Genomic DNA, 24,747 nt, shown 5'->3' with positions numbered 1-24,747 from the left:
AAGGTAAATTAAATCAGGAGAAATCAAATATTTTAATCCAGGTAGTTTTTTTGGTATAGGTTTAGAAGATTGGAATGTAATTTTAAAGTTCCAGTTTTTTGTGCTGTCATTTGTTTTATTTTTATTACATAGAGAAAGAAATTACAGTATTTGTCTAGTTATGCCCTGAATCAGGAGAGGAGACAGAGCTCCACGCCCTGAACATATTTTAAATATATCCTAGTTTAAAACTGTAGTCAGTTCCAGTTTAGACCTGCATATCCCAGCTGGGTTGCTTAGGCTGCAGGAGAATGTGCTGCTAAAAAAATTAAATGAATAGTTTTCACTTTTTTTAGCCTAAATTAGGGAGGAATTAGTCCAAGATTCAGATTTTCTATATATACTTTTGCATTGTAAGGATGCCTTTAATAACTTCTGCTTAAATATGGTTGTTTGTGTATGGCCTCTGTCTAGCTCGGTTTTGACAGTACATATGGTCAATGTGGCCCATATTAAATACAACCACAGGGACATCACTCCCTTTTTTTGAGACTTGGATAAGACTCCATGTGGGAACAAGCCCAGACTCTGCCCTGCTGTGATGGAGGTGCAGCTACCTTGTGGCTCAGTTTTCAGTTCGATGGCCAGAGCTGGCTGTCATGTGGGTTGCTGGCTCCAGATCCTTCTCTGTTCACCCCAAAAACCCAAGTCAGGGTGTTTCTGCAGGGGTTTCAGTGCTGGCAGCTTCCCTGTGTTGTCCAAATGCTGTTCCACCACACCCCATTTCTTGCTCCATGGATTTGTTGCTCTGGTGTTTTCCTGCAGCAGCTGCAGGGTCTCCCTCAGCACAAAGGGTTTTGCTCTAATGCTTTCAGCATTCATGTGTACACGTGCAGCCCTATTGATTTACACTTGCTTGTGATGCTCTGTCCTTTTAAAAAATATGATTTATATCATCCACGTGTGACTGAGTTATTTAGGGAAGCTGTAGTTACACATTTTACAACACATTCCTGTGAGGCTATGCTTCTGTCAGGTTTTCAGTGCTATTTAGGGGTCTTTGTGCTATTTTCAGTGGCTTTTCATTTACTATTGGGATCCTGTTTTGGAAATAACCAGATGTTTCAGCAGTTTGTGGGATTTAAAAAAAAAATTGTATTATCTTTTTTTGTATCATATGTCTTCCCTGCAATTGTGGTTTAGTAGTCTTTCAAATAAATTATATATGGTCTTATATAAGTTATGTTTTTAGAAAAGGACACATTTTGTGTGCTGTCTGTAGTACATTATTATCCTATATTAGTAATAATGAGTCAATAACAATTTTGATGGAATCTGTGTGACTAATATTTGACTTCAAATAGCTCAATATTTTTTGGTTTGTTTTGAACATTTTGTTCTTATATAATGACTGTTGCATTTTTTCTGGTTTTGCTTTGTCCAGAAAACTTAAGCACAATGGCTGCTTGCTTCCAGTAATGAAAGGTAACTATAGGAGTGGAGGCAGCAGGGAGTATTTGCTTTTATTTTAAGCAGCATGTAGTTTTTTCTGTTAGGTTTGAGCACATTTTTGCCTGGGCGAGTAGAAACCTAAGTCGGTATTTTCAGTTTTGTTAGCGGCAGTCACTGGCTTTTCAAATGGGAACCAAAATTTAGGGTGTTAGTGTTTTATTTGTAATTGTTAAGATCAAAATCTCAACTGCATTAGATTGGTGTAGTGTTGTCAAAGTCAGATGTATCAGATGTACATGTGCTCTGTGTTTTTTGATAGCACTAGAAATCATTAAAAGAACAAGGGAAAATCTTTGTCCTTTTTTTTTTATTTTTAATCACAGTCACCATCACTTTTCTTTCCTCAATTGGAAAGAAAGCTCTGTTGGCTCTGAGTCCCATTACGTGCACATTGAGTGATCTCAGAGGGTTCCTCGGTTCCTCATGCAGAGACTTTAATCATCCTGCCAGGGTGATACTTCCTTGCTCTGTTTAATGAGTTGTTCAGGAGAGACTCGGCAAAGGAGCTGGTGGAAGAGTGGAGCACTTGCACAGATTAATCACTCAAGCTCTGTTCAGTAAGGGTTGATTAAATAAACCTTTTTTATCCATCAGCTTGCTGACCCCACACTGTCTTTTTCTTCTCACCTCATGGGACAATGTGTAACTTAGACTGAAATTCAGTGAGAAGGGCAAAGGAGTGGAAACCCACCAGGACTTACTACTTGTGCTAAGCTTGTGTTGGTGGGGGCTGGAAAAGACATGAATTAGGGCAAGTTTAAAGAGAATTTCCATGGCAGGCTTATGCAGTGGATACATAGTGGGTAACCAACATTACCCTGATAAATACTGCTCATTGTGATAATGCTTTGATATCTGTATTTTATCAGTGTCACATCGATCTCTTGATCTGTATCCCTGATAGATAAGTCTGTAGGGTGAACAAGTGGATTAAAAGTTAGTGAATGATTAATTGCAACACTGAAACTCTTGAAAAGAGTTCTTTTACCCAGGCTTATTTTCCAAAAGCTGGTCCTCTGAGAGGTTCCTTCAACGTGACTGAAAAGGAACCTAGTATTGCTATTCAAGCTTCCTTGATAAAGATATATCCCTTGTCTCTGCATAATTCTTATCACACATATTACTGATGTAATGGGTATGGTCATAGTGCTCACAGTGTTTTGATGGCTGGGGTTTCAGTGGAGGTCAGAAAACAAACACAACTTTCTCTTCAAATCCCCTAGTGTGGCAGTTGTCATCCCGTGGCACTACTTTTCACCTTGCCTGTCTCTCTTTACAGTGAGCCCACTGACCCATGGAGTCATTGTGTGGGTATTGCCGGCAGTAATTTATCCTGTCACGCGTGCAGTGAGGAATTCATCATCAGAAATGCGGACTGTTACAGATTTGTGAAGTGTCAGTTTGACAGAATTACTGACAGCTGGCATCCTTCCAACAGACCAGTAGTTGCTTAGCTGTGAAAAATGGCAGAAGATGGACAAATATATTGGAACAAGAAAATCTCTACAACACAGAAGTGGTGCTAATGTGATATAATTCATAACTGGTTGCTGCTACAAAGAGTCACCTTCAATTCGAGTCCATTCTTACGTCTTCTCTGGCAAGTGATTTACTTTGTGACAGGTAGCTCAGCGAATCAGATTGTTTCTTACCTTGTTTGGTCTTTGTCCCTCTTCTTTTGCCCATATTTTGAGAACAGGATGGAGCTGACCAGGCTAAATGCATTTTACAAATACTTCTGTCAGGTTACGGAAGAGCAGCTATTAAACATTAATTTCTAGTGAGGCTGAAGTGGGATTTTAAATATTTAAAGGAGTAATTTATATAAAGGGAATTCCTACCATTTCCTAAAATAACGATTTCTCATAATTTGGGTTTGGATATCCATTGACAATTAATCTAAAATTTCTATGGCTTTAGTTTTGCTCCTTTTGCATTAGGTCTTTATATAAAAATGTGTTCTCAATATATGCCAGCAGGCCTGTATTTTAAGCTAATTATGATTGTCATCCTTATCATACTTGATTACTTTTTCCCAAGGACAGAAATTGTTGGGCAAGTGGCATGGGGGTGGAAATTGGAGCCCAGAGCCATCAAATGTAACGATGACAGAACTGGGACGCATTACCTGATCACTGATATGACTCAGACCACATGCAGATGAATTGTTTCCCTTGTTAATTCATGCAAACGTGGCCTGCAGGTTAAAGGAACTGATCTTCAGATCAGGAGGTCTCTTCTTTATTTCCAGCTCTGTCACCAGTTTGTTTTCTGACCTTCAGCAAGTCATGACTGTATCAATATACTTACATTGATTTTCAAGTCATATGCATGATATGAAGCAAGGGCTTCGGTATACTGATGAATTTGAACTGAAATGGTACCCCCAAGGTTACACAAGAAAACACTGAGGGAGCCAAAAGTAGAAGCCAGAAGTAAACTCCAGTGGGAGATATCAGTTGGGGGATACCTTTGCTTCCTGGGCAAGAATTTTGGCCCAAGACTTGAGTCTTGCCTGTGGACTTCGATAAGTGCATATCTAGATTTAAGAACAGGACACAAGGTATGCAATGAGGATGATGTGAAGGAAGGTTATGATGGGATTAGGCACTTCTCAAGCTGGATTGGTTAACTCTTGCTAAGTAAATAAGTGGTGTTCTTTAGCAATGTTAAATGGAGACAGATAATGACCACAGAGTTACGGAATATCCCGAGTTGATATGTAAAGGTTGTTTTTTTTCCAGTAGAGAATGTGAAGTCTGAGTAGTTTTTCCAGCAGGGAATCTGAAGTCTGTGTATATTTTGCTGAAGCTGTTCTTGAATGCTCTGTTTCAGGCATGGTATGTTTTATCATCAGCTGTGCTCTTTTGTTTTTCAGTAGCTGCTATTTTGCAGTTTAGTCAGTCAAAAATGCTTTGGTCCAAGAGAAGAGTCACTGAAATCACTCATAGTGGAGGGGAGGAAGGTGAGAGGGAGCCAGTGCTGAGTGATCTAAGTGGTTGTTGGTGTCTAAATTTGAGAACGACAACAGATTTGCTGCTCTTGCTGATTCCTGAAAAGAGTCATAGTTTTTCTCTTTCCTTCATAGGGAGTTCAGGTTTCACACATTGAAAATTAATGCTGTCTACCAATGACTAGTTTGCGTATATCTTCCAAATAGATATAATTCTTAATATCATCTTTTGCCCTAGTGGCATTGTTAGGTCTATTCTGGGTCTTCCCCCATGTTCTTTTGGCCCAGCCTCACACTGTTGAAGTAAGGGAGGTATTTTTCTCCCCATTGCTGAGAGCAGAGTGGTCAAGCTTTGCTTGTGGCCGTGCTCTTCCTGCCTCAGACCTCTTTGTCAGTCTCTGCTTTCCTCTGGGAGGGCTCTGCAGTGTGGGCAGCGGCAGTGGGAACCAGCTGGGCGTATGTGTGGCCCAGTCTCTCCTCACACTCACCCAGGGCTGTGGTTGGGACCCCTGGCAAGGAGCCACACAGCCTTTCTGTGTACCTCCCTTCAGCTGGGTGCTCCTTCTCACTGCGGAGCACGGGCAGCAGCTCACGTCAAGAGAGGCAGGTGATCTGTAACTGTGCTTTATTTTTATCCAGTGTAGCCAAGGCATTGGTTGTGTAACTCAAAAGAACAACCTAATAATAAATCTGAGTTTGCATTCAAAATTCAGGCTGTGTCCCTGCTTTGCAGTCACTTCTTGCTGCTGCTCTCTTTTGAAGGTCTGGATAGACATGGGTTGGTCATGCTTTTGGCTCCGGTTGGTAATGTGCTACCAGCTCGTATTTTAGGAAATGGCCATAATTCAGGAAAGCTGTTGTGTTCAGCACTGGATTGTGTAATTTGTATTTTTAATAACCTTCTGGGTGTGACTCCATGTAAATTCAGTACCACTGGTGCTTGTGCAGTGACAGCAGTCAAATTATAGAATTGGGTAAGAAAGTGTACAAATCTTTCCTGTAATGGCTGTCATAGCAAAGAGAAAGATAGTAGAATATGGTTAGGTTTTTTAAGAAACTTAGGTTGTTGGTTTTTTTTTTGAAGCTTTTAAAATTTCTTTTTATTTGCCCCAAACAGGCACAGCTTTTCATTAATCTTATTTTCACCTTATCATTTTCTTCACGTTTTTTCAGGAGAAAGTCTTGAAGAGGAAAGAGGTGATTTAAGGAGGAAGAAGTTTTTGTTCTTGCTGTGTTCTACACTTCTCAAGTCAAGCAGTAATGCTGATTGCTGTGATGCCATATCTGTTAGAAATAGATGGCATCGCAGTAATGCTGATTGCTGTGATGCCATATCTGTTAGAAATAGATGGCATCATTTGTGACCATTAGGGGTGGCCTGCAGTTTGTCCTGCTCATCTCCTCTCAGTGTGCTTTGGGGAGCAAGATGTCTTTAAATGCTTGTTGAGGTATTTGCCCAGAGACAGTGATTTTACCAAGTGACAAGTGGTAGGGCTGGCTGTCACCCTGTGTGTGTTTAGCTTGGCACCCAGCCTTGCTGATTGCTTTTAATGGCTACTTTTTGCTGGGAAGCTGAAAATCTTCCTTTGGCTTTTATAATTTCCGTCTCACATGTTGTAGTTGATGTGGCCAGTAAAAGGCCTGTTGTATTTCAGACATTCCCTCCCCTCTTTTAATCCTGACCTAAGCTTTGTTGTGAGGAGAAGAAATGGCATTGCTGGGAGGGAAATTCTGGGAAGGAGATTGCAGAGCCCTGAGACTGGTGTGACCATGTTGTGTCTGGATGCTGGGGAAGAAGAATGCTGCTTGGGTTTGGAGGAAACGTTTTGGTCACTTGTTTCTCAATATTAAAGACTATCTGAGTATCTTAATCTCAAGATTAAAGGGAGGGAAGAAGCCTGTGTTTTGTTTTGCCTGCTGTGAGCTAACAGATGCTGTTTGAAAAACGTAGGAGAAAGGAAATGAAGTCTTGTGGTTTCTTTCTTCAGTGTTGTCCTATGGATAAAAATCCATGATTGAGCTTGTTGATTTTTTATTAGACAAATAGCTTTGGGAAACCCCTGGTGCTGGAAACCCTTAGTCATGTGCCTAGCTTAACTCTGTCTTTTGACTGTACAAAGAGCTAAAAAGTGGTAGAGAGAAACCCTAAGTATTTGGTTGGGGCTTGCTGTGCTTGCATTTTACTTCCCCTTTTCTCTCCCTCCACTGTGAGTTTTATTAGGGGTTTACTTAAGGATAGGGAGGACTTGACTGCCAGCTGTTTTTTGTGGAGAGCAAGTTAGGATGGGCTTCAACCTACCACCAGCCCTGAGCACCATCCAAAGGGTGTGCTGAAGATTCAGCTCCCACACAGCCATGAGGAAGCTTCTGAAGCTTCTTTGCATGGAAAATTGTGGGAATGTAACTGGAACATTTCCACCCTTTTCCACACGAAGAAGCACTGATGCAGAGAACTGCCTCAGACAGGGAGTTTGTGAGGCAAAACAGGTTTGGAAAGAGATGGTTGCTATTGCATTGTCTAAATGGAAACTGGTGTTTAGCTGTAGGCATGATGGGGTAGACGTTTGGAAAGTTGGATTATGCCATCAGATGTTTTAGAGAAAGCCACAAGTGGAAGCTTATGGAAGAGTTCACACCAAATCCCAAAGCACATATTATTTCTAAGGCCTTGAACTTTAGCCTAAGACAGTTGATTTGAATTTCAGTACTTGCTAGCATTACTGTTTACAAGGGCATGGAGTGACAAGACAAGGGGTAATGGCTCTAAAGGGAAAGAGAGTAGATTCAGATTAAATATAAGGAAGAAATACTTGACTCTGGACGTGGTGAGGAGCTGGAACAGGTTGCCCAGAGAAGCTTTGGATGTCCCATCCATGAAGTGTTCAAAGCCAGGTTGAATGGAGCTTTAAGCAGTCTGGTCTAGTGGAAAGTGTCTTTTCCCATGGTGTGTGGGGGTTAGAATTAGATGATCTTTAAGGTCACTTCTAACCCAAACCATTCCATGATTCTGTAATTACTAGGATGGCAAGATGACATGGGTGACATAGGGAGAGCGTCCTGCTTAAAGGGATGTTCCACAGTGAGGCATGAGGTCCTTGGTGCTGGGGCTGGGCTGATGGAGGGTGCAGGCTTCAGGGCTGTTGTCCTTTCTGAGAAGGGAAGTAGCATAGTTGCAAGAGAAACAGTGAAATTGTCTTACCATGGTGATCAGAGTATACAGCAAACTACCCTGTGTTTTAATTTCCTCATAGGATAAGTAGGACACAAACGAACATCTGCAGGGCATGGAATTAATCCTGTTCATGTGGGGAGGATCTAAATGAAATCACTTGTTACCTTCACCCTGCACTCTTTACTTATATTGTAATTATCTTGGGGCCATCAGAAGCACTTATTTTTCAGTTCCACTCATGTCCTCATCTACAGCCTTTGTATGCCTCATTATTTGAGCAGTGTAAAACAGTAACAAAATAAGGAGATAGCTAAGTTCTTGAGCAAAAATAGTTGGTGCTAGTGGTTTGAATTGGATTTTTTGAAGTATGCATATTCAGATGTCCTTTGAAATTAGCACATGTTTTGTGGTAGCCACAAACACATTACTACAAATGCAGTTTCTACAAGGTTAGTGACGATGGGGTTATCAACTTCTGGTGTTCTCATTTTCTTTTCTATTTGGGGTCCCCATTACAAAAAAACATTCATAGCTGAGGTAGAGAAAATAGGCAGTCTTCATTTCTAAGGCTATTTGTATTTACCTGAAATTTTTTTCCAGCACTGATTTTAGCTGGAGCACAACCTTGATGGGAAGAGTAAAATTCTCATGCACCCTATCAGAAAGTAGCATATAAAGTCTCGGACTACTTTCCATACTCACATTGTCTGAGGGATGACTGCTCCTTACTTAAACATTTGGGATAGAGAACTGAAAGTGAATATGTAAAAAGCAAAGGAAAAACTGCTGCTTGAGAAATGGGAAAGCACTCAGCAACATCGCCACCAACCATTTTGGCTGATTGTGCCTTTGTGTTCCTGTGACAATGCTCCTGGCCTTGAACTCTGTCATCTTTCTTGACTGTTTTAACTGCAAGAAAAACAAAGCCTTGAGTGAAAACTATAAATAAGACCAGTAATGCCTCCTCACCTAGCTGCACTGTTGCTCTCGGCCTTGTAATTTCCCTGCCTCTCAAGCCTCTTGTTCATTATTTTTGGTTTCAGCAGATGCTGAGCTGGGAATGGAGCACCGAGGTAGTGCAAGAAGTCTGCCAGTCTCAGGGATGGGGGTAAAACCTGAAAACCTAAGGGGACATATGGTAGAGAGCTGGTTTCTGTTTCCTCTTGAACAGCTGAAGCTGAGTCCCTGTGCCTTCAGCACCTCTTCTCCTCACCACCCCTTGCTCTGTGTTGAGCAGGACACAGATTCCTGGCATAATGGCCAGATTAGGGATTTTTCTTGGCTTGTTGCTTTAGAGGGTGGAAGAAGGGAGCCAGATTGTGGTGGAAAGATGAGGGAAGAGAAATAGTTAGCTGGGAAACAGCCTAAAATATTGGTAGAGGCATGTAGGGGTAGCAGCAGCAGAGTAGCAAAGGGAATCATTTAGTGAGGGGAGAAAATAAAAGGTCAGAGAGGAATAAAGAGAGGGTAAAGATTCCAAAAAAATAGAATGGGTTTTGACAGGAAAATATTATATCAAGAGCTTGATTAAATAGAATAGCTGAAAAGTTGTATGTTCTGAAAAAGAAAAGGTTATTAAATAGGAGACTACTGTTAAATGAAAAGTCCACATTGCCATTTTCTCTGAATATTACTTAAACTTGCATTCTGGGAGTCCTGTAATGAAATGGAGAGAAGCAAAATAGAGAATGGAAAGAAGAAACCAAAATAAACTGGCATTTAATTGTTGGATTTGAATAATAGAACATAATGCAGCATGTTACAACTTTTGAATATTGTTTACAAAACAAAAAAACAAAACCCTGCATCTGGCAGTGGGTTAAACATTGGTTTGCTGTTTCAACATCAATAATACAAGTATATACTCACTCATGTATGGGTGTAATCTAGTTACTCATATCATACCTGCACCAGTAGCTCCATGTAAGCACACAAATGGTCCTTCCCAGCTGAATAAAATGATTACACTGCTTTGCCTGCTGAGGACTCAGGCAGTCAATCTCAGTAAATCTTCCTTTCACCTTTCACAGTTCAGGTGCAATTCCCAACCATGCAGAAGAAAAGAGATCTGTTTCAGTTCATGGAACTGAAATGATTTCTCTCAGCTTGGAAAGGGATACTATGTGACAAAGCCTTATTGTAAATTTGAAATAAAATCAGCTTTTTTTTTTTTTTTTTCTTCACTGTGTTCTGTTATTTAACACAGCTTTTACATATAGTCCTTGGTAAAGGCTGATTAATATTTAATTAAGACAAATGGAGTTTTCAGAATAAAATGTAAGAATTGCCCCAAAAGCAGCACCCATCTGAGATAAGAGTGATCAGGAGGGAACAATCTACCATTCAGCTCTGTGGCTGGAGAAAGCATCACTTTGACTGCAATTTTTTTTCTGCTCTATATTTTAAAGCTAAAAGTGTAAAGTACTTTCAATTAAAATGCAGTTTCCATGTTTCAGCTTTCAAGAATCTGTGATAAAATTAACCTGTACATAGTTGAGAGCAAAGCAAGACTGGAATACATCACAGAAGCCTTCTCTGCAGCTTTGGAAGGTTAAAGACAGGCAATGAGCCTAAATATCTTCTCAGAAATAAATGTTTTTAAATTAATTCTCCAAGCTGGTAACCATCTTTGTTTTAATGGTACAGTATTTGAATGTTAGAATTACTGCTATATACAGGTGATATGGGAATGAACAACCCAAAAGTTAAATTGACAAGTGAATGCATGTCAATTTTCCACACGTTACTGATTTTAAAAACTTTGAACAGTTTTTTAAAATAGCTGTGACTGGGAAATCATCACTAAGCAGATACATTTCTCATGGGATCCCTGGGAGACCAGATTTTGGGCTGATGCTTGTTAAATATTATAATTTATCATCCAGATCAAAACATACTTATTTATTGATCAGATTTACGGAGGATGGAAAAGTTAGGGCAGTGGTAAATGGAGAGGAAGAGACCTGCAAATCATTAATGCAGAATTGTGAATACCCAGTGACTTGGGTGGCAGCCTGGTTTTAGTCATCTAGCTGCAGTGAATGCACAGAGGAATAAAGTTTAGGTGATGCCTACTTAGTAGAGGACCCTTTTTTGTTGGAAGTGAGGTCTGGAAAGGGCTTGAGGGTGATGGTTCACCAGCTGGCGTGGCTGCTGCCTGGCACACAGGAGAGCACCTGGGGGTGGAGGACAGGGCCAGCAAGGGGAGGTGGCACTTGCTCCTCCTGTGGGTCCTGCCACAGCTTTTGCTGTGGTGCACCCTGGTGTCAGCAAGCTGCAGTGTTAGCTTTGGGTGTGTTCAGAAGAAAGGAAGGAGTGATGAAGTGCCCAGAAAACTTGTCACAGAATAAAGGGAAGTTAGAAGGTGCCTTGATCATAAGTTATGTGCATAGAGGTGAAGAGACAGATGTACCACAAGATCAAGTGGCTGGAGGGTGCAGATACATCACATCAACTTAGCAAAACGGTGTGGCGGAGGAAAATTTTACATCAAATCAGTTTCTCAAGTGTATTTTCTGGCAAATTTAGAAACAAGATGAGTTGTCTTTCTGGAAGGTGAACTGTTGCTTAGTTGGAAATTATTTTAGGAAAATCTTCTGAAAAGGGTGCTTTCATTTCTTTCCTCTCCTGCTCTTTTTGTCCTTCTCTGCGTGAGACATCACAATGGCAAGAACGACATTTGTTGCCTGCAGAAGAACTTTTTGAGTCCATGGCTCTGTCAAGCAGTTTTGTTACCTGTCTCCTTCAGAATGATACTGTCAGAGAGATCCTGGATTTTAGCTATTTATTGGTCACCAGCTGCAACACTAACAGTTTCTCAACACAGTTTGCAGGCTATTTTACTGAAAGCAAAGCTTAGTATTTTGCATGCTAATTATTAAATACTGTTATTACCAGTAGAGGTCACATAGGTATCCAGTGTTCTGGAGCCTTAGAAACTACATGTTGAAGTACTGTGTGATTCCTTCATTCACATCTAATTCAGAGGAAAACTACTTGCATAGTGGCCTCATGCTATTTGTGCATGTTGCTTTTATATGCATATAGTATATCCATATTATTTTGGAGGGAGAGTCCCAGTCATTTTAAAATGTTTAGTTTATCCTATTTGTCAGTGATACCAGAATATGTATCTTTTACAGCTGCTGTCTGTTCTGGTTCCCCTTTGAGTGCTCTCATTGAATGTAAAACCACTCAGTTTTCCTCTGGGGTGTGCCTTCAGGAGGTGGAGTTGGTATACTTGGCTCATCCACTTGTGTATGTGTGAGGCATGGCTGCAGTTCCTCACTGCAGACGAAAGATCATCAAAGGATTTTAATTAAAGTCATTGAAATGATGGGGGCAGTGGAAGGAGGCAGATGAAGGGAGGAGGACCACATAAAGATAAGCAGGCACTGAGACCTCGAGCATTTGCCATGCTGAATGGCTTTCTTCTGTTTTGAGAATTTCTTCTCAAAGAAAGACAGATCCAGAGTGCTCAGTGCCTCACCCGGAGTTGGCTGTAAAGCTGGGCTCTGTAATGGAAATACAGATTATGCTAATTGGGATGAAGTTTTATAGTGCTAATGTGTATTTTACTCTTCTGAGTAGTGAAGTGCAGTCTGGTCTGAGGGAGCTGACAATATCTTATTCATATGTAAAACGCTGTGGTTTGGGGTGTTTCAAAAGTGCCACATGAGGGGATTCCTACATCTGAAAGCAATATTATCTGTGTACACTCATTGCTGATGGAGAGAAGAGCGTGTGAAAGCAGCTTCCCAGCCTCCGTGTGCCGATCCTGTGTGGATCCTGCTGGAAGAAGGCAGGAGCGGTGAGAACCTCGTGGTCCAGTGGGGCAGGATGTGGGGCCAGCATTGCTCTACAGACCTGGAGCTGTGCTGATCCCAGTCAGCTGAGGCAATGAACAGCTGCTGGGAAAGTAAAAGATCTTGCAAAGAAACCCATTGCGTCTCTGTGCCTTGGGATTACTTGGAGTTTAGAAGCATTAGACAGAATAAACTCTTGGAATAAGGCAGTAAGCCCAGCTGTGTATTAATTATTAGTGTGGACAGCTTTCAAATCACAGAATCAGGCCTTTGCTGTCTGTGATAATTTTTTCCTTTTAATATCAGCATTTGGCCTTCACATTGCCAAGGGAGATGCATCCTTAATTTGTGAGAGCTCATCTGCTTATCCAACAAGCTGCAGTCATAATCCTCTTTGCCATAATGAATGACTGCTCTGGAAGCGATTACTGCAGGATTTCATACTTTCTTTTCCGCTTATCGAATTCTTTAGTGCTTCTTTTTTGTAAAGAAAATTGTTGCTCATAAATCACAGTAAAGTATCGGGGGCCTGTGACTGCACTAAAATACCGGGGGCACTGCTTCAGAGGTGGTAAATCTTGGTCTATCTGGACATGTTGCTAGGACAGGAATGACCTGAGTCCCCTGGCTTCTGTTTGTCAGGTCAGGTGTGCATATGTGTGTGAGCACTGCTTCTGCCTCAACTTCAGATACCACTAGTTTGAGCCTTTCATTGCTCTACGTTAAAAAGACTGCTGCAGCTCTATTTTCTATTCTGCTTGGCTTGTGAGAAGACTTGCTGTGCATTTCAGTATATCCATTGCAAATATGATTTTGTGTTTCATCTTCTGTGCACATCTGTTAAAGAATAGCAAAGAAACAGTAGTTCAAATAGACTGCAGCTGCAGCAGCCATCCTTTTCATTTTGACTGTGAGTCAAGATAAATGCTTTTAAAATTACAGCTTTCTAAAGGAACCTTCCTCCTTTAAAGGTTTTTCTCTCCCTCTTTTTTTTTTTTCTTTCTTTTTTATTTTTTTGTGAGCTCATAAATCATTTTTGTTAAGTAGACTGGTACTACCAGTGTGATGGAAGTAGTAGATCTGGAAAATTTAGGAAAAGAAATACAGCTTCTTATTACATTAGGACACTGTAAATGTACAGCTTTTTTCCCCCTGGACCTACCTACATTTACACAGTTTTCTTTTGAACTTACATCAGAGAGATGGGATATAACCAACTATCTACAACCTTGAAAACTAGGCTGATAAGAAAACTAGAGTAGAAAATTTAGCTCTTTGCTATGATGACAATCCAGCAGCAGATACGCCTGCTGATGTTGTTACAGTGAGTATCTAGAAACTGGAGGAAGGCATATTTAGAAACCTGTAAACCTCATAAGAAATCTTCCCACCTTCCCAGATTATTGCAGTCTCATTTGGTAAAACACATGCCTGACTTGTAATGGAAAAGTAGGAAAAAGTGTAATGTCCAGAAAGAGTTTTTATTTGCATTTGGTGTACTGGATCCACAGTGTCCTTTCATGCAAATTCATAATGCATGTGTTTGTTTGTGAAATACATATATTTCAGGTCATAATTCCTAAGCTTCTAACTTCATTTGTAGAAAGTTGCATTTGAGATGGGGGAAAAAGAAACAAATTCTTAAGTTGATGTAGATGACAAAAAAAAAAATTATTTATGAACATTTAGAAGTACTAAAGCAAGAAAAGAAATATACTATTTTGATCAATATTTTGTGACATCTGGCTTTGTTAATTGATGACATAAATTACAGCATTCTCAGAGGTGAGCAGACAGCTGAGATGGTCAGTGATCTATCCAGAATGGACCTGTGAAATATTGTGATGCCCCCAGATCTGCATTTCATGCCAGAGAAAAGGTTGTATCAGAAGAGTTCTGACCAAGTCTAATATAGTTTGTAGTTTGCACCCACAAAAACTTGCAGCATTTAAAGAAGCCTGTGTATTTGAGATAAACACAAGAGAGCTCTCTCATGGGAGTACTAAAGCCTGTGGAAAAGTCTCTTGATTTAGGTTTGTGGATAAGTTCTTGAGACTTCTAAAGAAATGCTGTATAGATTAACATTTTTTTTTAATTACTGGAAAAAAGTTTCTCATTGTTCATTAACAGGGAAGATGCTGTGCTAATTTATGCCACATGCAATGTCCGTAGTGTGACCAAGGATCTAAGTCTCTGCATAATTTCACCCAAGGATATTAACTTCCCCACTGTGCCCAATTAAATTCATCCCCATGCGAATCTGAGAACAAACAGGATAAAATACAAATTTGTTTCTGGAAAATTGTCTAAAGAAAAAAAGGAATTAAATATTTCTCTATTCTTTGGAGGGCATTTACAACTTTTGTAATTAGCAATTAGAGCCAAGAAACAAATGTTGAGATTCAATTCCTTACTGCACCAGGATTTATTTAACATAACCTCAACCATTTAGGATTGCTGGTCAGTGGAAAGGAGAGGAGCCAGCTTCAGAGCTCCTTGGGGTGGCACATCTCTGCAGGTGTGACTCTCCGTTAATTGTAGGAGCTTAAATTTGTAGTTTATAGAAATCTCACTTCCTAATATGAATTCAGAATGTAGCAACTAATTGGTTTGGTGGAAGCTTTTAGGGTCTTTGTCTCTACTTTTCTGACCTGGGAAGTAAGGACTGTTACTTTGCTGGTCCCTGGCCCCGTATCTGGCAGCTTTCCTGCTCTTCTCAGCTAGAATAATTTCACTAAGGTGCGATCACTTCTTTTATTTTTTATCCTTTGCTTTTGTTGTACTCATTTTTGTTTGTTTCTCAAGCTAAGTAAACCCTTGTTTTTGTAGTTAGTGTCTGGTGTAAGATAAAATCTGCTCTCCATTGATAAACAGAAGAGTTGTCACATTCTCTGGGTTTGAGACTTCGGCATACTTATATACAATGCCTAATCTGATTATTACTTTCTAAAAATAGATCTCTCAATCTCCAGGGAGGAAAACTGCAATGTTGCCTTAAGAAATCAAAAGAGACCAGACAAGAGTTTAGTCATAAATCCTTTTACCTGGGGTCTCCGGATGAAGGATCAATAATTTAGTCTAAAATCCTGAGCTGAATGCAGCAAAGGCCTCAGATGTCACAAGATGCTGCTATCAATCCATTGATCTTTGTGAACCCCTGCTGAAGGATTAGTGTTCATAAATCATTGCCTGGAGAGCTATCTCAAAGTCTCCTTACTCAAGCTTTTGCATTCACTCATGTTCCTGGTTGCTGATTAAAAATTAACCCTTTCATACCATTTCATATCCTTAGCCTGATTACTCAGTACAAGGGAGCATAGGAATTTTAATGACATTTAAAATTAGTTAGACTTCTTGTTGCTGAGTTTCCTATTTTGCCTGTGATTTAAACTTGGCTGAAGTCTTGCAGAGCAAATTGTTGTAAATTATTATGGAAGACTCATTTTCCTGAAGCAGAACGAGCTGTTTACTAATCACAAGCTTGTTCAGCATGATTTTAGCTAACTGTTGGAAACGTATGAGGACAAGATGTTTCAAATTGAACAATAAAAAACTAAAATCAGTCCCAAGCCTCTGATGAACTCTGAGAAAGGACTACTTCCTTGGGTCACTTACTTCAACTCTGCCCTGAGTGTTATCATGCTTCAAGAACATTGGATGTGCAAAATGTTGTTGGATTGAACCTTGCTTGATTTGTGTTTGGATATGACCAGCTTGCCTTGAGCATAATTCTTGCCAGTGCAGACAGAGCATTGTTTCATAATACCATTTACATGTTTACATGTTTACAGGTTTAGATGTTTACAACTGGGCTAGGGATGTCTCACTGTGGTTAAGGTATTTGGTGTAATACTTTAATATGTATTCCAGTGCTTCATCCCCTATACCAAATAGAAGTGATTTTCTGTTCTGCAGGGGTCATAGCAGACATCTGTGCAAGAAAAACCACATCCAGGTCTTTAGCTGAAGAAAATCTCGGAACTTTCAGCATAGATGTAATTATATATTTTTGCTTTGATTTAAAAATCCAGGAAGTTTAAAGGCAGTAGCTTGTGTAAACATGACTAGAGATGGCAAAGGTGTAAGCAACCATTTTGGAGCTGCTAACTTGCCACTACCAAGTGGCTGTGATTTTTCTGTCTAGGTTGGGTAGGGAATGTTTAGATGAATGGTCAGCCCTAACCCAGTGGGTTACAGCCCAAGTAAAAGCTACTATGTTATGTACCCACTCTTTGCTGTCCAGAAGATGTTCCATGGAATGCATTAACTCTGACCTGAAATTAGGTGTAGTTGGGCAGGAGGAGAGCTGATGGATTAGCTGGAGAACAGTGTACTTCAGCCAAAAGTAGCAACCATTTTCAGCCTCTCATGCAGAAATCAGACCAAAAAGAAAGAGCAATCAAACCAAAAAGAGGAATATATTTGGCTTATTTCTTTCAAAAAAGAGCAGGATTTGATCCTCAACCGGAGTCTCGCCATACTGCAGCTGGTGCATACTGTTTCCTCCTCAGTAGGAAAACTTGCATCCCAATAGGAGGAATGAATGATGTATGTCAGCTTTAAGCAATGCTGTATTAGGGAATTTTGTTCTTTGTGCTTTAGATCAGTGTAATGAAAAGTTAAATATTAATATGTCCTCAGAACCTTTCTCAAATATTTGTAATATGAGACTTAATTTAAGAGGCAGTGAACAGAGGTAAATTTTTTCCATTTGGCTTTTGTTATCATTCCAGTAATTAGAGTAGTCCAAGAAATGTAAATTAAATGTTGCCAAGTAGGGAAGCAGTTGCTAGATAGCAGCCAGGTACCTTTTAATATACAGAAGTCTTGGAAACTGAGGCTCAGACATCTATGAGATAGTAGAATGGTAGTGATAGAGATGGCTGCTGAACGCAGGCACCCGTCCTTGAAAGGCCACTTGTTTTTCTCTCTCAGTGCTGAGGAAGGAGCAGCAGTTATTTTGTGTGTCTCTTCCAACAAAATCTCCTCTGGGACTTAATTCCACACAGACTTGTGAGAATTGTTTGATTTGCCCTTCTGACACTGTAAGAAGGTCACCTTTATTGCTTTCAGTCTCCAAAACTCTTGGTTCCCATGATTTCTGTCTGACCCCCTTTCACTTTGTCTGGGTAGTTGCAGTGCTCACATTCATTTTAGGCCAGTAATCTCCCAACAGAAGTGTTACCATGTCCCCATCTCAGTTTTCTGTAGCTCCTGATAGGGAGAGGCAGAAATTGTATTTATGCAGCTTCTTATATTCAGTATTTTCTCCAGAGGTCTCCAGTTCTGGGATAGGGTCTTTGAAGGTTACCAAGTGCATTAGAAATGCCTTCTTGCCAAGGAGAGGTGACAGATTAAGCCTGGCTCACGTGTGCATGTAAATGATCTTCAGTATTCTTGTCCTAAGTGTACTGTAACTCAAAGGTCAGATTCCTGCTCTTGGTACTGGTGGATCTAGATGGAGTTTTCTGGAAGTTGAAGCTGTGCACAGATGCTTCTGTTCTGAGATAATTTAAAGCCTACACACTCCTCTCTATGTATGCACAGCTGATTATTGTGTTGATAGTAGGGCTGTTTATCTTCCTCTTTTGAGAAATTGAAATTTGGTGCCTAGATAGCATCCTCTACAAACTGCCTTATTAGATTCCTAACTTGTGGTTCCATACATAGTTTAGCAAGATAGGCCAAGGCTGCATTTTTGACAAATCATTCCTGGGGATGGAACAAAGGTCTTGTTTTTACACCTCTTGTATTTAAGTAGCAAACTCATGATTCATCCCGTTGCTCACACTCCTGGCTAAATTCAGGGGACTCATGTTCTTGCGGCACTTGCAGTATTAACATTACCCTTGAATCATTAAAGACACTGAATGCTGCTGATCTTAAAGGTCTTTTACAACCTAGACAATTCTAAATTTCTTTGTCAGCTGATTCACACTGTTGGTGTGCATGAACGTGATCTTTTGAACGATTCTTGGAGCCATGCATATGCAGTACTTATCATTAGATTATAATTAGTCATAATTATGTATGGAGATCAGCCCAAGCCATAAAATGTAGATTTAGATATTTACTATGCTAATAAGATTTGGTGAGGATAAAGGGCTTGATTTTTTTTTTTTAATTTTCACTTCCACAGTGGTGTGACAGATCCTTAGCAAAAGTGTTTTTAAAATTAGTAGAGCTGCAGTTACCCCTCCATACTACAGTTCTTCTTACTGCAGATTGCTATAGGTTAGGTTCAGGCCCAAAAGGTTTTGTCATTGGCATAATGAAGCACTGCCTCAGAGAAGCTGAGATGGTAGAAAATGTGTTGCAGGAGCTCTGAGAGGTTAAGTGTGTCCACAGACATGCCAGAAAGTGTTTTGAACTATATAAAAACATTCCTGATAGTTATTCACTTAAGGACAGTTGTACAAACAGTGCAGGTGGGATTTCTGCTGAGGAAAGGGGAGTATTCACCTTTATTTTGATGCTGCAGTAAAATTCCAGGCACAAGTACTTTCCAGGTGTGCACAGATGTGCTGTGTACAGTTGCACCAGGGAGTGCTGTTCCTGCCATCAATAAATAGGAAACCAAGTGCAGTGTTGTTATGCTAACTCCAAAGTCTGATTCTAAAGGCTTTATTGAAAAGACAGAACAAATTAAGTAATACTGGAAGTGATAAAATAGGCTTAATCGCCTCTATGATTAAGGCTCTACATTAGCATTTAGCTTTTGCTGGGGAGATAGCTTTTTCTACTATCTGTTTACATCTGGAAACAAATCTTTCATGTTGTGTAAATAATTTAATCTTTATTACTGCTGCTGCTGCATATAAAGTGTTGATACCTGCTGGCTAAGTGAAGAAGAAAGAGATGGATACACTTATGCACTGTACTTTTTACTGTATTTAATGGAAATGAAAAGTGAAATAACAAGTTAGGGAACACCACCCTAGAATTGTTATTTTTCTTCATTTAAGAACAAAGAATCAGTGTTGCAGGACCTCAGTTAATCGCAGTCTAATGAGCTGGATATGCTGAAATGTTCCCCTCTTCATTTCCCCCTGCTGTGGTGTTTTAATGTGCATTGCTCTTGAGTAGAAGGCTTCATTTCGAAAAGGTTTCTTTGTTGAGGAAGGGGCTACAAAATTACTTTGTAAGCTTCTCTGGACACAGTTCTGGTACAAGAGCATGGAGGGGGACGAGGTGGACAGGAGCTCTGTAATTAGAATGGCTGCTGGATGTTTCACATCCTCACTTGAATGTTTTAATCCTAGAACCACTTCCAGGCTGTGGAAACTGATGTTACTGTGAATTTTTTTTAAAGTTTTAACTTTTTAAAACACATTGTAAGTTAGCTTTTAAAAAGGCACATTAGAACAGAAATGGAGGAATCGCAAAACTTGTCTGCATGACTAGAAATTCTCAGAATTTTATCAGGTGTTTAAATGGGTCAAATAAAATTATTGCCTCTACTAACATTACTGTCCTAATTGTGAAGAAAATTGAAGCCAGTTTGTTTACTGAGTACGTCTGCCTCCTGCCACAAGACCTGTGGAATCTGTCTGCTTAGGAAAAAAGCAACTCAGCATGTTATTAGATAATTACCTCCTATTGAAAAATAGATATGAAGTGAGTGAAGGAATCAATTATGTTTCCAGATTGGACTGTGTACAGTTTTCTGTGGTTTATATTGCTTGATGTATCAATTATGATATTAGGCCTCAATATTAAAACATTACTGGACTCTTTTCTCTGACTTGGCTTGAAGCCCACGATGTCTGCAAGTGGTGCAGCTCATTGTTCTAGGACACTTCAATAGTTTCTGGTTACAAAATGTGGCAAGAGGTGATAAAAGCATGCCTGACTCGGCTTAACATGATGTTCCCAGCAGGAACATATCTTTTTTCCCTTTTCTTTTTTTTGGTTATGTCTTAATCAAACGTTGATGAGACAGATCTTCCGCTGCTGCGATGCTGGATGTGGGTGTCTGACAGCCTGATGCTCCTTCTGTAGTTCCCAGGGCAAACTGGGGGCAGGAGAGTGATAGCAGAGCATGACATGGCCATGTGAGATAAGAAGCACAGCAAGCTCTTGCTTTCCTCCTGACTATAGAAGGTAGAGCTGAATGTCTTCTTACTGGTTTTTATGGCCACAGAGGTCTAACTTGAAGCTGATGGTCTGCATCCCTGCTGGGGCTCAGGCCAGCAACTCTCCTGAAAAATTTGTCATCCAAAATGCTCCTTGATCAGGCCTTTGACAAAGCCTTTGGTTTGAAAGCCAGCTGGTCTTTAATGGTATAACACAATGCATGTTGTTCTGTGGATCAGTCAAATTCCCAGTTGTAATATGTAAAGCTAAATTGTGGCAAGAAGGGCAGCAGTGTTTGATTGTATGGTATTGTGATATTGTAGTGAGTGTGTTGTGTACTGATGAGTATCTGTTCTAGGAGAAACAGAAGAGTTAGCCCAAAAGCTTTAAAATAATGCAATTTAATATGAGGTTTCTGTGTACATCTGTGTTTAGGCTGAGAGAGGCTCAGACATTGGCTCTCAGAGGTGCTGATTACAGGAATCCATTCAACCCCTTCCTGGTAATCAGAGAAGCAGGTGTCTGGCACTGCTGAAAATTGGCTTGCTTTGGTCCTCGTGCTTGAATTTTTGTGCACCCAAACTGAGAGTTGTTGCATAACAACTTTTAAAAGGGAGCTTTCATTTTCAGTAACTTCCACAATAAAGGATTAAGCTCTTGTAATGGCTAGGGAAAGGAAAATCAGGAGTTAAGTGACAACACTGTCTAGAATCCTATGACCTGTCAGAAAATCTTTTCTTGCTGTATTGCAATTGCTTTCTGCTACCCAGTGTTGCTAACCTGTACTAATTTCAATTTCCCCTTGCAGTAATGCGTAGAAATCCATTTGGGATGGACATTTGCTGTCGGAAAGGATCCAGAAGCCCACTTCAGGAACTGTACAATCCCACCCAGGTGAGTGTCTTCTGGCTATAATTAAGCTTCCCAATCCAGCATCCAGTCTCTTGATAATATTTCGGTCTGGTTTTCTAACTTACATGCAACAGCTGCCTTCATTCGGGAAAGCTAATCCCGGAACCGGCAGGGTTTAGCTATAACCTTTTACAGTTTGAGTTAAAAGTCTGATTTTTAAAGGCTTTTAGGTATCTTAATGATAACAAAGTTCATATAACTAGTTCACATCTTGGAGATGTGAACTCCTCCAAAATATTTTCTTAGGTACCCAGAAGCCTTAAAAGGATACCTAGCTAGAAGCCGAGGCATTGTGTTGACACAGACTGGCAGGGTGGGGTGAGAGAATGTGACATGATCTACATGAGACAAGGAGTGCAGTAAGACTGTAAATTGCAATAATAATACATGAATATCATTTATATGCCTTTCAGGTAGCCAGCTGCCTTTCCTGTCCTGGTCCATGGCTTTTATGGAGTCTAGACAAACTGTAGCTCATGTTCTTCCTTACACTGTGTGCTGTTCAGCACCTGACTGTCTTGATGGGAGCTTAGGACTTCAGAGCAGTAACCTCAGTTATTGCTCTTCTTGTGACAAGCGGCATAAGAAAACTACCTGAAATTCATGTTCCTGTTTGCTCCTCTAGATCAATTTATTCCCTACATGTGGGCTGAATTGGCACATTCAGGAAAAGCATTTCCTGTTGGCAGCTGAGAGGAAGTGCTGCCATTGAGAGAAAATGCCAGCTGACTATTAAACATATTTATTAAAGTTTAACAACCACCTATTATATATTTATCCATCAATGAATACATTGAGTTTCACTAAATTGGCTATTAGGGAAAGTGACTATCCCAGTAAATCTAACTTGTTAGATTTAACAAGGCAATAAATGTTTTAAATACTATTTGATTATGAAGAGACTCACTATATACTGTGCAAAACGAAGTCTGAGGGATTTAAAGTATTTACATAAAGAATTGACAGCAACCCAAAGATATGTGATATCGGTTATAAAGCGCAGTAAAGCTCCATTTGCTTGTTAATGTTGTTTTTATGAACACAGGCTGACTTTCTAATTCAATTCAAATTCTGGGCATGGCTGGGAACATAAGTTTGTCATTCTGTTATACTGCCCTTTATTGACCATTATGGGAGTCAGCGTTGCATAAATGGGAAGTGCATGCAGAAGCCCTGAAGAAGAATAATCCAGTGCTGCAAAGGAAAACTATTAGCATTTGCAGGTCAAATTTGAAGACTCTTTGCAGATGTTCAAGAGGAGAAGGTAAGGGAAAAGAGACTAGCTGAGTAATTAGTCTCTCTGGGGTCTGCTGTGTGTCAGTCAAGACCTTTTGCCCTTTAACATTAAAGGCCAGGCTGTAGGAAAGAAACATCCCCGTCCACTGAAGGGCCATAATCTCAGAGCCCTGGCAAACTTGGACAACTGAAAAGATTTCCTGAACTTCTTGAAGCAGGAGACATAGCTGGCAGCTCGTTCCTTTCTGTGTACCCTGACCAAGTGAACCATTAGCATCCTTTTTCTGGGCTGACCTGTGAGCCAGCCAATGTCAATGCTTGAGGGAGTTCAACAGTTCCAGCAGCTGATATTGAACTAAAGATGTTTGTTGTTACTGATGTTTTTTATGAAGAAGTGTTGCCATCAGCTTGTTGATACCCATTTTTATGAAGCTTTAATTTTTGTTTCTTTCTTTGTTTTTAGTCGGTGCTTGATTTTGGAAGGGGTTTTGTATGCTGCCCTCAGTACCAGAGGAACAGACAAATGAGTGTATGCAATCTGGGAAAAAGTAACAAGAAAAGGCAGTGAGTAGAGGCTGCCAGAGGAAACAAGAAGTTGGAGATGACACCTAGAATAATACTTCATAAGCTATATGGTTCATCTGTTTTGGTTTTTGTTTTTTTTTCCATTTGTGCCCAAAGTGGTCTCACCTTTTGTAAGGTGGCAGATTAGATAAACTGTTGTGTATTTTGGCTGGAGGGTGCTTGTTCCTCAAGAGGACACCTGTACTTGCAAGGGTGGGAAGATGGAGATCAGATCTCTCATGTTTCCTTGCTGAAGCAGTTGTAATCAGCCTTTCGTAAAGTCAGCTCAGGAGTCAATATATAATTAATATTCAAGAAGAAAAGGCTGGATGGAAGCTCTAAGGGAAGGTATCCCTGCTCATGGCAGTTGGAACAAGATGATCTTTGAGATTTCTTCCAGCCAAAACCAATTTTTGATTTTACAAAGACATTTTTTGCCAAAATTTCTCTCTTACTAATTTAGGTGATGTGAACAGATCTTTAACTTGTGACTATCAGAACCTGTTGGACTCCTGATGTTGTGAGTTCAGATTTCTCTCCTGGGTGCCAGTGGCTGTGTGTGTCATCACAGAAACTCTCTGGCACTTAGCTTTGCTGTCTCAGAGCAGCAGCAGAGCTGATTGAGCAGATATTTGAAGTTCTACGTAATATGTGCAATTTAAACACCAAGCTTAGGCTACTGAAAGATGCCCTGAAGCTATGGTTTTGGATTACTACAAGCTAGGTGTAGCTGTGATTTTTTTAAAGGGTAGGAAACTTTAAATTTGAGATGTATTAAGGGCCCATTCTGCCTTGCATTCTGTGTGCTCCTGGCTGTTCCCTGCCTGGGGAGATGAGAGTTTGGCCATTGATTGAAATAGGTGTCAGATAGGGTCAATACCCACTGGGATTTCAGTTGCTGTAGTTTAACATGAATAAGGTTTTTCTACTCTGTGTTTAATATCAAGTTGCACTGCCCTCATAAAACCAGATGGAGACAGGTTGATTTACACCAGCTGAGAGTTTGACTGTGGTTATTTAATATGTTGACATAGAACAGCCTCTCTGATGCTGGCCTGTTGTTTCCTTCTATGGAGTTACTTGAGTTGTTTGCAGACACCATCATTTGTCTCTTGAATCATTTTTTGGCCTTGTGAATAATTGTGAAAAGGAAAGGGAAAAAGAAGAGAAGGAAAAAATAAAAAATAACAATAGTAAAAAAAAGGCAGACAAAGTTTTGGCTTCAGGAATATCAAATGTAGCAATGATCTGAAGGTGACTGAATGGGTAATTTGGTGATTTGTAGGAGCTGAATGTTAGGATTGCAGTCAGATTTTCAGAGGGCTAATTGTAATTGTTCCTATGTTGAGTGGAGAAAGAGAGGACAAATGGATAGAGATAGCACTTAAATTAGGACTTGAGAAAATGTCCATGACAAAGCCCATGTGGGATTTATGCCTTAGCTGGGTGTCTGGCCTTGTGATTATTGTAAAAGTAAGAATAACACATTTGCTCTTTTGCCTGTGGTAATAAAGCAGAAAATGGGAAGTGCATTTGTC

General features: G+C 40.1%; 1 protein-coding gene across 2 annotated transcripts in view; it reads left to right on the top strand.

Moving 5' to 3' along the window:
• CHST11 (carbohydrate sulfotransferase 11) overlaps nucleotides 1-24,747 on the top strand; it is a 158,400-nt gene that overhangs the window by 44,747 nt on the left and 88,906 nt on the right. For both annotated transcript variants that reach the window (XM_072923466.1, XM_012569233.5), the window contains exon 2: nucleotides 21,306-21,391. In XM_072923466.1, the coding sequence (XP_072779567.1) occupies nucleotides 21,306-21,391 (86 nt within the window). The remainder of the gene's footprint in view (nucleotides 1-21,305; nucleotides 21,392-24,747) is intronic.

The sequence above is a fragment of the Taeniopygia guttata genome, chromosome 1A (assembly GCF_048771995.1).
Source record: "Taeniopygia guttata chromosome 1A, bTaeGut7.mat, whole genome shotgun sequence".
In the NCBI taxonomy this organism is placed as follows: Eukaryota; Metazoa; Chordata; class Aves; order Passeriformes; family Estrildidae; genus Taeniopygia; species Taeniopygia guttata.
This window is presented reverse-complemented; position numbering and strand designations above follow the sequence as displayed.